This window comes from Xyrauchen texanus, chromosome 1, assembly GCF_025860055.1.
Source record: "Xyrauchen texanus isolate HMW12.3.18 chromosome 1, RBS_HiC_50CHRs, whole genome shotgun sequence".
Classification (NCBI taxonomy): domain Eukaryota; kingdom Metazoa; phylum Chordata; class Actinopteri; order Cypriniformes; family Catostomidae; genus Xyrauchen; species Xyrauchen texanus.
The window spans coordinates 35752505-35767261 of NC_068276.1; the positions used below are offsets into that span (position 1 = coordinate 35752505).

General features: G+C 35.5%; 2 protein-coding genes across 10 annotated transcripts in view; one reads left to right on the top strand and one right to left on the bottom strand.

Annotated features, from left to right (window-relative positions):
• The window catches only part of LOC127651343 (b(0,+)-type amino acid transporter 1-like), a 56508-nt gene extending 50317 nt beyond the window's left edge, over positions 1-6191 (top strand). Inside the window, exon 15 of the transcript XR_007971563.1 lies at positions 5535-6191. The gene's annotated coding sequence lies outside the window, so the exon portion shown is untranslated. The remainder of the gene's footprint in view (positions 1-5534) is intronic.
• Positions 6192-7410: 1219 nt separating this feature from the next.
• The window catches only part of LOC127631571 (CUGBP Elav-like family member 1), a 51005-nt gene continuing 43658 nt past the window's right edge, over positions 7411-14757 (bottom strand). For 5 of the 9 annotated variants that reach the window (XM_052110410.1, XM_052110172.1, XM_052109883.1 and 2 more), the window contains 5 exons: positions 14479-14667; positions 14252-14272; positions 12864-13007; positions 12513-12684; positions 7411-9226 (listed from right to left, as the gene is read on the bottom strand). In XM_052110410.1, coding sequence (XP_051966370.1) covers positions 12557-12684; positions 12864-13007; positions 14252-14272; positions 14479-14667 — 482 coding nt within the window. In that variant the 3' untranslated portion in view covers positions 7411-9226; positions 12513-12556. The remainder of the gene's footprint in view (positions 9227-12512; positions 12685-12863; positions 13008-14251; positions 14273-14478; positions 14668-14757) is intronic. The other 4 variants (XM_052110333.1, XM_052110007.1, XM_052110252.1 and 1 more) reach the window with 1 other exon arrangement.

The following is a 14757-nucleotide window of genomic DNA, read 5'->3' on the forward strand; positions in this document are numbered from 1 at the left end:
ACATCACCCAAAGAACACCATACCCACAGTGAAGCATGGTGGTGGCAGCATCATGCGTTGGGACTGTTTTTCTTCAGCTGGAACCGGGGCCTTAGTCAGGGTGGAGGGAATTATGAACAGTTCCAAATACCAGGCAATTTTGACACAAAACCTTCAGGCATCCGTTAGAAAGATGAAGAGGAAGTTCACCTTTCAGCATGGCAATGACCCAAAGCACACATCCAAATCCACAAAAGCATGGCTTCACCAGAAGAAGATTAACGTTTTGGAATGGCCCAGCCAGAGCCCAGACCTGAATCCAATTGAACATCTGTGGGGTGATATGAAGAGGGCTGTGCACAGGAGATGTCCTCGCAATCTGACAGATTTGGAGCGCTTTTGCAAAGAAGAGTGGGCAAATATTGCCACGTCAAGATGTGCCATGCTAATAGACTCCTACCCAAAAAGACTGAGTGCTGTAATAAAATCAAAAGGTGCTTCAACAAAGTATTAGTTTAAGGGTGTGCACACTTATGCAACCAGGTTATTGTGAGTTTTATTTTATTTTTCCCCTCAAAGATTTCAGTTTGTTTTTCAATTGAAGTGTTCACATTATAGGTCACATTAAAGGTGGAAAAAGTGCTGACATTATTTATCTTTGTCTCGTTCTTTTACATCACAAGAACCTGGCATTTTAACAGGGGTGTGTAGACTTTTTATATCCACTGTATATTTGCTGAGAAAGTCCCTCAAATAACTTCAATTCATTATATAATTATGAAATAATTATAAGTAGATATCTTTAAATATTCAAAAATAATATATAGGCTACCCAGTAGCGGCCCACCGGTGGCAAAGTCAGGATCACCGGCGTTTTGCTCATAATTATTCCAGCGGACCACATGTAGCAGCCACCACTTATCTGACAGTGGTCCTGCTGGTTTAGAATACATTCTTGCTGGCGGACCAAGGTTCATATTATGTCTTTCCACATATTCATGTCCTTCCACCCAATAATTAATCAAAAACATGTACACCACTCTCAAAAACCTTTGCAAATGTATTAATATTTTCATTAAACAGATTAAACATACCAAATTATTGGTAAAATATAGACATGGTAACAAGTTATACAATAAATGTATTAGACTTACATTAATATCAATGTAAATATATTTACACCTATAAAGTACAATATTATAATGTAAATATATATATATAATAAATAATTTATTGAGTAAAGAAACTCCTTATTTATTTTAGTTCTGTTTTGTAGTGAATAAATTAATTTCTGTTTTGTATATTTGACGCATATGATGCAATTAAGTTAATGACGTTACTGTAGTCTGGTACTGCTATTCTCTGACATCTTCTGCCAGTTTCCTTAGGTGACTGGAAGATGGAAATCTTAAAACATCACAGTCGATTTAGGAAATCTTTGAATGACAAAGTAAAAGCTCAATGAAAACAGCTCACATTATGCCAGGGCTAAACACCTTTGTACAACCAATGACAAAACTATTGTATGAATCTACACGTCTTTGTGTTTATCCCACCTATTGGCTGGATAGATTTTTTTGTTTTATAGATTTTTTCTGTTATGTAATTCTGTCACACAAAATTTCTATAGAATTTAATCTGACTTAATCAGATGGCAAAGTTGTCCTGGGGGCTCTCATAGGCATACATGGACTGTTTGAGTTTAGAGGGACGGATGCCGGTTTGCACAGTAGTGCATGGGGTTAATGTGCACTTTTTTTGGTTCGGTTTCACACAATCTATTTTTTCTAATATGTCAAAATGTCAGATGGTAATATGAGTGGATTGTCTCTCTCTACTTGAAAGTCGAATGTGTTGGGGCACCCCATAAAAAGAAGGAATGTTATTTATTTTATTAAACGTAAGAAATATGATATAGTTTTTCTTCAAGAAACACATCTTTCCCCACAGAAAGCTGAAAACTTTGGGAAGATATGGGGTAGACATTTTTTCTTTAGTGCTGGCTGAAGTAAGAGCAGGGGAGTCATTACACAGATAAGAAAACATCTACCATTCAAATGTTTCCAACAGATTAATGATAAATTAGGAAGATTCATTATTGTTTTAGCAGAAATTCAGGGGCAAAGGTTGATTTTGGCTAATATTTACGCACCTAACTCTGACAATCGGGGCTTTTTTATAGATCTTGAAGGGATGTTGCAAGCCACTGGCACCCCTCATGATATAATATTTGGAGAAGACTTTAATCTTTTGATGGACTCAGTCCTTGATCATAGTGAAGCAAAAGTGTGTAAGCCCCCTAGAGCAACACGATGTGTAAAAATCTTGGTCTTACAGATATTTGGAGACTTTTGAACCCATCTGGTAATGACTATAAAACATTTTTATCAGTCGATAAGATTTATTCTAGATTAGATTTTTTTTATAAATCTAAATCCCTCATTTCATCTGTTGTTGATTGATCAACTGGAAACATCTTAGTCTCAGATATTGCCCTGGTGAGATTAGAGGTGTTGCCACATACGGAGAAAAAGAAATCATATAGTTGGCGCTTTAATGTATCCCTTTTACAAAATCCTGATTTCCAACAAATGTTAAAGGCTGAAATCAATGTTTATATGGAGACCAATTGGTCCTCAGTATCCTTTATGGGTGTGGCTTGGGAGGCACTTTAGGCTGTTTTTAGGGGTTGGATCATACAGTGTGCCTCATTCATCAAAAATCAAACATTCGAGAACTCATGGAGTTGGAAGGGAGTATTAAAAGTGTAGAGGCAGAGCTGAAGTGCCAAATGTTATCTGATGGCCTCAGAGAATTGACCCGATTGAAATACAGATATAATACTATTTTGTTGCAGAAGGTGTAGTTTTGGTTATTCAGGGCAAGACAGTCATACTTTGAGTCATAACTTCTTAAACTGATGACTGAGCAAAAAAATGGTCTTGATTCTGAGATAAACTTGGAGGAGCTTGACGAGGTAATTAAGGCCCTACCTACTGGCAAGGCTCCGGGGCCAGATGGGTTTGCCACTGAATTTTTTAGATCTTATTCTACAGCATTAGAAGTTTATACCGAATTATTAAAGAATGGAAAGCTTCCTCCAACCATAACACAAACCCAGATCAGTCTGATTCTTAAAAAAGGACAAAGATTCAAGCGAGTTTAAAGGTAACTGTCCAATTTCCCATATCCAGCTAAATTCTGGCTATCTGATTAAGTTATGACATCTCATATACATATAGATCAGGTGGGGTTATACGGAGCTGCAGCTCTTCTGATAACATTAGGCATTTCAATATTATGTGATCAGTTTCGAATGATCAGACTCCGTTCGCAGCAATCTCACATGACGCTTAAAAGGCTTTTGATATGGTAGAATGGGATTATCTTTTTAAGATTTTGGAAATATATGGGCTCGGGAATACTTTTTTGGACGGATTACATTACTTTACAGACACCCGGTAGCGGCTGTACAAACAAATGGATTAATTTAATTTACTGCCCAATAACGGCTTTCCAGCCTGGCACCTTCCAGTGGCCCAAACATGGCATTAAGTATTTGGGCATTTTATTTCCAACAAATGTGTCTGATTTAGCTATATTTCATTTTGACCCCTTAATAAAAAGGTTTTCGTGCGATGTGGGTAGGTGGGCTTCATAACATTTATCTATGGGAAAGTTAATGTTATTAAAATGAATTGTATTCCAAAATGTAACTACTTGTTACAATCTCTCCCTGTTGATGTTCCCCTCTCTTATTTCAAGCAATTTGATAGCATAGCAAAGTCCTTCATTTGAAATGGTAAGCATCCCAGATTACATTTCAATAAATTACATAGGTTGATTGACAAAGGTGGGATAGGCCTACACAATATTTTGTTTTATTATTATGTATTCGCTCTCAGACATTTGGCTCATTGGTCGCTTCCACCTGAGAGAACCCCTCCCTGGTTTTATATTGAATGGGAAGTTATTGCCCCTATTTTGCCATTGCAAAGTTTTTCTATCAAACAAATCGGAGAAGTTTAATTCAGAAATGTATTTAAATGTTGCCTCAAGCATATGGCTGAACCCTAAATTATGTATTAATATGTCCCCTTTCTGCTGGTCAGTGTGGATTGTAAGGGAGGTTACTACACTCGGTGACCTATATGAGAGTGTAGTGTTGAGATCTTTTGAGAATTTGGTTAAATATTTTGTGATACCAAGATCTCATAGGTATTTACAGCTGTACCACCTACTCAGTATTGTTTTTGCGAGTAGCACTCTTGCCCCAGACTTTGTATTTTGGGCGATGGGGCGGTCATACATTTGGGGGACAAACATATAAAAAATTGGGTTCTGACCAGTATTATGATTGGGAGACAATTTATTTTAAGGGGTTGGAAGTTGGACGGAACGCCATAATTTCCGGGGTGGTATGCAGAGATGGCGAGGGTGGCAGCTTTCGAACAGGTGGCAGGTAGAAGGCTGGGATTTGGGGACTTGTTTGTCAGAAATTGGGCTAGTTATTTTGCGGTTTTGGGGGAAGGGGAGAGAGAAATGTAGTTTAATTATGTATGTGTATTATATGTTTTAAAAAAAAATTGTTTGTGGATTATTCTATGTGACTATGGGTGTGTTCGTTGTGGGTTAGGGTGTGGTTGGTGAGGGATATTAGTGGGATTAAATGTTGATTCGGTGAGTATGTGTTGTGTTTTTCTCGTGTTTTTTTTTTTTTTAATAAATATAAAAATTATAATTACAAAAAAAAAAAAAAAGTGTGTCCCTGGTTTAAGTACAGTATTGCCAAAGCATTAATACACACAACAAATAATGACAAGAAAATGACATTTAAAACAGAATTATGAGTAAAGCCTTTATTCGCCAGCTGGGTAGCTACCAAGCAAAGGCTATAGTTAGCCCAAAACAGTCTACTAGAGTGGTGGTGGCGTAGTGGGCTAAAGCACATAACTGTTAATCAGAAGGTCGATGGTTTGATCCCCACAGCCACCACCATTGTGTCCTTGAGCAAGGCTCTTAACTCCAGGTTGCTCTGGGGGATTGTCCCTGTAATAAGTGCACTGTTAGTTGCTTTGGATAAAACCGTCTGCCAAATGCATAAATGTAAATTTACTTGTATTTAGGAATGGGAGAAACTGGAAAGCTCATTATGGCAGATATAGAAAAGGAGTTTGCCTTACAGGTAAAAGTGCCAACCACCTTTTAGATACACACATCGCCTGCCAGTTAACATGAGAAGACCCATGTGCATTACCTGAAAAACAGAATTGTTTCCCGGGAGCATCCCAAGGATGGCCACCGAGTGGACTGACTTTACCTTTGGTAGTGACCACACTGGAAGAGTTATCTTCATAATTCTGGGAATTATACCTGGAGACACGTATAACAAGTTTTGCAAAAAGTTATATAGTCACGGTTTCACTATGAGACCAGGTTTGACAAACACATAATCCAACAAACTATTTAAGAGTATGAATAGCATGACTGAATTAAAAGTAGCTAATTATCTTAAGCTTTTCTCTTCTTGACACTTGATTATTTTCTATACCCAGAGAATGTGGACTATTCTGGGAAGACTGGTGGCACTGTGAAAGTCTTGGAAGATCACCTGAAACCTGCACCGCATCATCTGCTAGAATCCATATACAGCATCCATCCACATGCCTCTGTGCAGATTTAAAAACACGAGTAAACTCTGACCCTTACCTTTCATAATGGCAGGACTGAGGGACAGGTGCTTTTCTTGATTTTTATAAGTTAATTCTAATTTAAGACTTACTGATGTGACCCTTGACTTATGGACTATAATATAACGCCTATGCAGAGATATCAAGTTCATTTTGTTTAATGAGCTAAAGAACAATGAATGTTGATATAAAGACTGATTATGTGCTACATTATAACCAACAGATGATAAACAGCAAACAAAGGTAACATTCAGAGTTGTTTATAGTATATTTTGAGGATGCAATATTGGTTAAACTACTCTTAACGCACTTATGCAGGCATCAGAGCAGCAAAACGTGTAACAGGAACAAAAAAGAACTTTACAAATTGTGCTTTTTTTCATGTAATTATGCATTTAGAAAAAATGATAAGCCTACTGTATTTCTGCGGAGTGGTGAAATTGCTTCGACAAAAAAAAGGTCTCATGGGTTTAGATAAAAGAATTAAAATAACTTGTGAAAGTTAAGAAATTACAAAATAAATATTTTACCACTGCATAATATAAATATACAAATGAATTTACAAAAAAAAAAATTATAAACATAAAAGATGAGTTCAAAAAACAAGTAACCAAAAAGAGACACATTAAGTACTTCCAAATATTTAAATATTTAAAACATTATTCATGTCATTCATAAGTTTTTAAAGCCTTAGGGAAATCATAAATACCTATTTTATGATTTGATTATATATTTTAAGTTAAATGTGAAAAAAAAAAAAAATCGGTCTACACACATGCAGAAAAAAATAATGAAAACCCAAAACATATACATCGTGTGAGAAAAATAGTCTGCATTATATTACGTTTCCAAACTTAGTTGGCTTTTAGCCTATATTGTTTTTTGTACTAAATCCAAAGTAGATTTTCTTTCACATTACATGCAAATTTGGTTGTTAATTTCTGACTTTTAAAAACAATGGCTGTCAATAGAGTAAAATAATATTAAGATTCCCTCTCAAATTTTCCACAGTATGGACACAGCACCCCCCAGAACCCAGTTTGAAAACCCATCTTAGATAATGGAGGCAGGATGAATGGTAGTCAGTTGTTATTAGATGAAGGGTGTAAAAAAAAAAAAAAAAAAAGCCATTTTCTGGTCATGCCACAGCATTTACACTTTTTTACAGTATCAAACTACCAATGGTATACTATTTATAGTTGTCTCTGCATATGAAGCTGGAGTAGGAGAAAGTATTTTAATCTTGCAAAAGTGGCAAATTTCATTTGAATTACTAAAGGGTATGCTTAATTGCTCGAATTCGGCTCAAATTTTTCCCATGAATTTTTAACTTACATATAGTAATACAATCCACTATATTTTAAAAGACTCTACAGTGAAAAGAAATGGGAAACCAATAATTTGAATGTGTCATTTGTTAATGTTCAGATTTGTAAATTATATTGCAACTGGACTACTGCAGGAACCTGCAAAGCTAGAAAGGAACACATTTCTACATAATAATGGCTAGAACAAAACAACTTCGATGTTCAAATGTCATGAAGTAGCTTGACTTGTACACAATGACAAAATCATGGTGTTTAGCAGACAAAGAAACATGGTGGTTAAATGAATTGGCTGGTTGAAAAACTTGGGGTTACAAATCTCAGAACAGAATATTAAGGTATGGTATGTATTTTCTAGCATAAATTCAGAAAACAAATGAATTCAGACACAATGCGTTTAAATCTTTTTAAACAGTTTAATCATACATAAACTGACTACCAGACTGCTTCGTGGGTAACTTTGCTATATTTCTGTAAAGACAGTAGAGTGAAATCCTTAACCAACCTCATACAACACACTTGAAATAAATGATCAGGAAACATTCAGAACACACGGTTTCAGACATCTAATTAATTCTGCACTCTCTAAACTTCCAATGAAAACCACACAACTTAAATGACAAAAAACAACTATAAAAATCATCTCTTAATTCAGTTAAAGGCTGTTTTGTGGAGTTTTTTTTTTCTTCTTTTTGGTTTTGTACAGGCTGATGTTTGGTCATGGTGTTGTGGTCTACTTGCTCTAATTTACTGTGATTTACAATGTGAAACTTTTGAAGTAGAAAAGGCAAAATCTGTACAAATCATAATATTAAACACAATCACTCTGTACCAATAATGACAAACATCCCAGAGGAAATTTCCTCAGAGTACATATAAACTCACAAAACAGCAGCTTAAAATATCAACCACATCAACCCCAATTAGAGAAGTCTATTAGCATATTAAACCAGAAAAAAGGGACAGGGGAAAAACTGAATCCCAAATTAAGCATTTAATATATGGACTCATGCACATGATGGGTACCAAACTAAAGGCTTTAGGTGGAGCTAAGCTGCAGTTAAGTTCTACCAATCAGTTCACAACTTCAAACACTTGTATACAAATGTAACAGACCTACTGTATGGTTGTAACAAATCCCCATTAACTGAACAATACATCTGAATATTTTTGCTGCTATAGGCACAATTATTTATATTTAATCAAAGATTGAACTAATTTGTAAACGACTTCAATTCTTATAACTTAAATACATCTTTAAAAGCTCACTTTAAACCATACTGAAACACATCAAAATGAGACCATATTGTTAAGCATGATGTGAAACATACTGAAAACATAACAGCAACATGCAAAACTTTTGGCACCTCTTTATTAATCTTGACTTTTTGAAACAGAACTAAATCACATTTTGCTGAGGATTTCAGTGCACTTAAAAAAACAAACATGCATGCTTACTATTTACCTGTGACAAGAAATTCAACTGCTCATTCTATGCATTTTTATTTCAGACTAATCCTGCTTTTCACACAATAGGAAATACAAAACGTGCCTGTATTGGCTCGACACACAAAAAGAAAGAGGAAAAAAGGCAATTCAAGTGTCTATTGTAATGTCACTCTTAATAGAAACTCCCAAAAAATTACAACATGCCAACTAACCTAACACAAAATTACTAAGTTTATCCTTGATGTCAGCAAAATGCAACGATAAACATCCTCTAAAAGGTTTAGAACACATGAGAGAAAGAAAGGAAACACACCCACACTTGAACACACACAAGTGATTCTATAAACTTGAACGGCTGCTTCGAGAAGAAATCTAAATAAAATGAGTACAATTTGAAGCGTTAGGAAGACTGCTTTAAAATAATACAAAATTGATAAAGAAACTGAGAAACAAAACTAGGAAAATTAAAAGCTGCAAAAATCTAGTGGTTATGTTTGAACATACTAGAAAAATAGACTCTTTGCACAGAACATTTTAATGAAACTTTTTACACTTGTTAGCAGTCTTTCTAACGCTCCCTACTGGCAGCACAAATGACAGAAATGAACATCACACAAAGAAACAAACAAAATAAGTAATCAATAAGCATCAAAAGTTAACAAAAAAAGGTCAAGTGTGAAATTTCAAGCGTCAGAGAAGCGAAGAGGACAACGGACTGGACGATGAACTTTTGACGTCACATCGACATGCTAGGCAAACGATGACAAACGGGCACGAAGGTATCTAGAATAAAACAAAAAATGGATAACAACCTAGGTTAAAGCACAACGGAAAAGGACAGGGGATAAAAAAAAAAACTCATGAATGATTATTTTTTGCATGGGGGTTTAAAGGTGCACACATCATCTAAACACATAACGCTGAATGCGGCACAGGAAACAATGAAGAAAATTAGGAAGAAAGAGGGAAGGATAAGCAACATGCCAACAATAGTGAACAAAGTGGAATAACATTAAACACCAAGAGACAACACAGCCTGCCTACTACAGCTAGAATAACTGAATACTTTGCTGATGTTCCACAAATGATGATTTCTAAACAAAAAAAAAAAAAGTAAATCAGCAACATCTAAATTCAAAGGAAACACCATTAAGCTCGGTGTTCTTTAAAATGTTAAACTTCACACAAAACACATTTTAATTTTAGATCATGGGTCAAAGGGAGAAACAAAGAAAATTGCGCTTCAATGTTTCAGTTCTTTGAATGAGGGTTATTTTATTTTGTGCTTAAACTTTGAATTGTGTGGGACTACGCAATAATGCATATTTGGAGATCTTTGTCACAAAAAACCTGCCCATAGGTTATACAAATGGATACAATTTAGCTACATTGAACTCTGAAGGACAAGAACCGGATGAACATGATGTGACGGAGTGAGCAACAGAGTGTGTACAGAAATTTAAGACTTGATGTGTTTGGCACATTAGCAAAACTACACTGCATTAAGTGAGCTGTTTTAAGGCGCACAAATCAGCAGACCGTTATACGCCAGTCATTCTGCTCTAGTTAAAACAGAAAGAAAATAAAAACCTATGAAAAGATTCTGCCTAACAAAACTAAAATCCCTGCCTATAACAAGTTCACAAAAATCTTTGGATTTTTTTTTTTTAAATCAGTGGTATTCCATTTTTATTTTCACCATTCAAATGTTTTTAATGCATGCATATCATTTATTATAACATAGGCACAAATCAGGAACTGGCCATTCCCTGGACTAGCATCTAAACATTTCAAAAGGGGCTTATCACCTGGGTTCAGTCTAAAGCTTCTGTAAAAATGTATGTAACAAAAATGGCATACAGACTGGCATATCCGTACAAGTCGCAATAGTACCCAAAATCCAAGTAAAGAAACGGATGTTATTATGAAGAGTCCAAACTTTGTGACAGAATAGAAAGGGAGGATATCGGAGTATAAGAAAAAGTGAGCTTCTATGCTATTTGTGCTTGAAAAGATGTCGAACAGTGATGACAATTGTGAGGTAAATGTCAAAGAAAATTGTCAAACAATTTTCACTCATTGAAATTCAAGATCAGATCTTGGTCAAATCAGATTTCAAATTCTGTTCCGTTGAAATAACGCATTTCTTTCTACATATGTATAATGATGTGTTTAGTTGAGACATTACACAACTGAAATCCTGAAATAATAACTTAAGACTGAACCGTGGATCTGCTTCTGACTTTTAAATCACCCCAACTACACTCGGACAGTTCTTGATACAATTTCGACTAAACAGACAATATACTACAGCTAGCGAAAAGGGCCACACATCAGTTGTTTAAACAATCTGTGAAATGTATTCACAAAACCTCACATTAGGATTCTACAAAAAGACTGTTGAATCTTTTGGGTTATTTTAATTCAGAGAAATCATTTAGGCAATATTATAAAACCTCTATAAAAATAGAAAAGGCATAACAGTTAAGTAATATACACTGAGTAAGATTTTCTCCATTTCCATAAAAACAATCTTCTCACCTCACAACCCTGCAGGACTCAAGATTGGCATTAACATTTGATTAACACTTATTTACTGTGATCAACTAATTTAAACTGAATGGAACAACTCCAACGAATAACATATATATATATTAACTGTGATGAACACTTCAGGATTGCAGGACTAGTATCGGTACACCAGATACGAGGGCACAAGAAATTACCTGCAACACTGAGAAAAATACTTATCATACACTCAAAAGTTAGGACATTATTCTGGCAATTAAGTTGCCACTAATTAAACAAGAGTAAACCTGCTCCTTTGTTGTTCTTGGCTATATCTTTACACAATTCGCTCACTCCCTCACTAATTTCCAGGATGTAAATATTGCTACGAGTTTCAAAACCAACATTTAAATTGAGGTGTAGGATATCACATGACCATTCAAATAAATCGTTTTGAGGATGGTTGATTTTTTTAAATGCTAGTTTAAAATCTTACTAACGTCCGATTCATTAACAATTGATGGAAATGCATTTCCAAAGGATACAAATATTGGGTCAAAAAGGTTTTGACTTAGTTTGAGGCTTTATGAAAAAACTAAAATTAAGCACTTCATCACTTCTCAATATTCATCAGATAATGTACCAGGTGAGTTTAAGAGTAGATAACAGGCAAGAGTGGACAAAAGTTTTGGTCCGACAGAATGATGAAAATGTCCTGAGAATAAGTATAGCATCTCCAGCAACCTACCAATACTGAATGATTAACCACCATCTCTAAATCAACATATATAAAATCAAACATATTTAGTGTTTGTGTATTTAGAAAGTGAAATATGAATGAATTAAATCAACAAACAAAATGCATCATCATTACGGTTGTTAGCTGAGCCTTCCAGCAGAATACATAAACAGACCTTAACGCAATGTTACATCAACCCGTCATTGTAAAAACACAGATACATTAAGATATAAATAAATAAGAGAAATAAATAAAATTAAATAAAAAAGGCATCCAAGAAAACTGAATCTAGTGGAGTGTAGCTTGACCTTTCAGATGCTTAAAACAAAATTTCAGGTGATTGATTATCTTTTGCACCAAATGTAGCAGACCTTTGTTTTCTAAAAGGCAGCTTTGCCAGAGGCATCAGCATTACACTGTCCAAATGTACTATAAGAGTATAGTGTAAACATATCTACAGGGGCCTGACCATGGTGATCAACAGTCCAAAGGACTGGAAGCAATCAACAGGCTAGCTTTCATTGTGCAACATCCTTTGACGCAAGACTTATACACAGCAAGCTTGTAATATGGCCAAAAAAAAAAAAAAAGATTTTAGGGAAATTAAAGAAAAACAAAACAATCATATCAATGTGGGGAAAAAATAACCCATTTACTCCTTTGAATAAATTCATAATGGTAACAATTTGCATGTTGTATTTGTTTTTAAGGTTAAGAGTGAGAGAAGATATGTAGGAAAGGCAGAAGTAAAAGGAGGATTAGAAGGGGCAGTTAAGGGTGGATAGGGGGCATTCTAACTTTACAATGTCACACTCCACTTACCAGAAAAACATTTACAAATCAAGTCCATTTGAGAGTAAAATCAATCAGTATGGCTTGCTGTCATTTTTAGATCGTTTAAGTTGCACCTTCAGCCGCTTCATTCCAATCTGAAAACCGTTCATTGACTGAATAGCCGCCTGGGACGAAACTGGATTATCATAACTTACAAAGCCTAAAAAAAAAAAAAATACAAAATAGAACCAGACTATAGTTACTCAATGCACAGAACATGCATTTGATCTACAAACGAAAGCATTAGACAAAAACACACCCAGTATGTCTAAATAACAAAATAAAAATAAATGTATTTTGCTTAGAAGGTTACAAGGTTTGGAGTGAGGCACAACTTACCAAAACACTTGCTAAGGTTGGTCTGTTTGTCGATGAAGACCTTGGCAGAGATAACATTACCAAAAGGCATAAACATTTGTAGCAGATCTTGATCACCAAACTCCTGTGGCAGGTGGTAGATGAACAAATTTGCTCCCTCTGGGCCTTCATAAAGAGAGAGGAAGAGAAAAAAATAACCTACACCACCCTGTTATTTTCGATGAAGGCTGAACCCTAATTCTCCTTGCCTAATTATTTATATAAAAAATATAAAAGGAATATTCTGGATTAAATGCAACATAAGCCCTATGAGTTACCATATAAAACAATTTATATTTGTCCCTCAGTTGGTTATAAACAAAGGAAAAACATGGATGCCATAAATGCCAAATTATAATTTTTTTGGGGTGGATGAACCTCTGGTTACACATTGCCAACGTAATTCCTGTAGGTGCAGTTTTGAGAAAAAGAATGTTTTACTGCTAGTTAAAGGGTTAGTTAGTTCAACCAAAACTGAAAATTCTCTCATCATTTACTCCTACTCATGCCATCCCAGATGAACTCAAATTAAGATATTCAATGCAAGTGAATGGTGGCCAGACCTTTGAAGTTCCAAAAAACAATCCATGAAACTCCTTTTTTACTGTACATCTTGACAGCAGTCTCCTTGGAGATCATAATTTCAAGCTCAACTGTGCAAGCACTAGAAAGTGTAATCGAGCTTGAAATCATGATCATGCCCAGAGACTGCAACGGCAGGATGTACAGTTAAAATGTTTAGTTATAGTTATATATTGATCTGTTCTCAACCAAAAACCAACTGGATCACTTCAGAACACATTAAACCACTGGAGTCCTCTGGATAACCTTTACGCTGACTTTATCACCTTTTTGGAGTTTCAAAGGCCTAGCTACCATTCACTTGCATTGATATTCTTCTAAAATCTTTCTGTCCAACAGAAGATAAAGTCATACATATCTGGGATGGCATAAGAGTAAATGAGATAATTTTAATTGAATCATTGATGAATGAGTTGAACTCCAAAACCAGTCAGTTAAATGTGACTTAATGAACTGGTTTATTCAGTTTACAAATAATGATCTGGTTCTCAGGTCACTTTTGGAGCTTAACAGACATGGTCACTATAAAATGGTCTTATATCAAAAAGAGCTACGTCAAAATTATCCTTATGCGTTTTCCATTGAGAGAAAAAAAAACTGTATATCGACTAAGAATCACATGAGGATGAGTAAATAATTCTTTTTTTTTTTTTTTTTTTGGATGAACTATTCCATTAAACGCATTTAACCCAGAATATGCCCTTGCATAGAGTTGCTGGTATGGATCTCCACTCATCTGAAAACTAATCAAAATGTAGAAAATGGACATTGTGATTATGATCTCTTACCCATGCTCTGATTGTGACTTGCTGTTGCAGCATATTTAAAACAAGAATGAATTCTTAGAAGGTGACAACACTACACATATCTACACACAAACACATGTATATTGAAAATTATTATGGGCCAATACATCCTATAAGTGCCAACCCTGTAATCACGAACTTAGTCAGCCTCTCTATGAGCAAACAGTAACAATCTATCCACCGACCCCATCAAACCATCCAGCTCTCACCTTCCTTCTGGCTCCCGGCTGCACTAACGTTCTGCTGGGACAGTAAACTCTGGCTGTAGAGGCTGGGCAGAGCGGCAGCGGCATATTGCTGGATCCCAGAATAGGCTGCCTGAGTCAGAGCCTCCATAGTACTGCCAGAGCCATTAGAGAGACCCCCACTGCCCAGACCACCATTCAGAGCAGCCATGCCTGCACACAGAGAAACACAGCTCACCATTTAGGCCCATGATCACACTAAAGAGAGTGGAGGCCACAGGAAAAACTACTGATAAGACACAG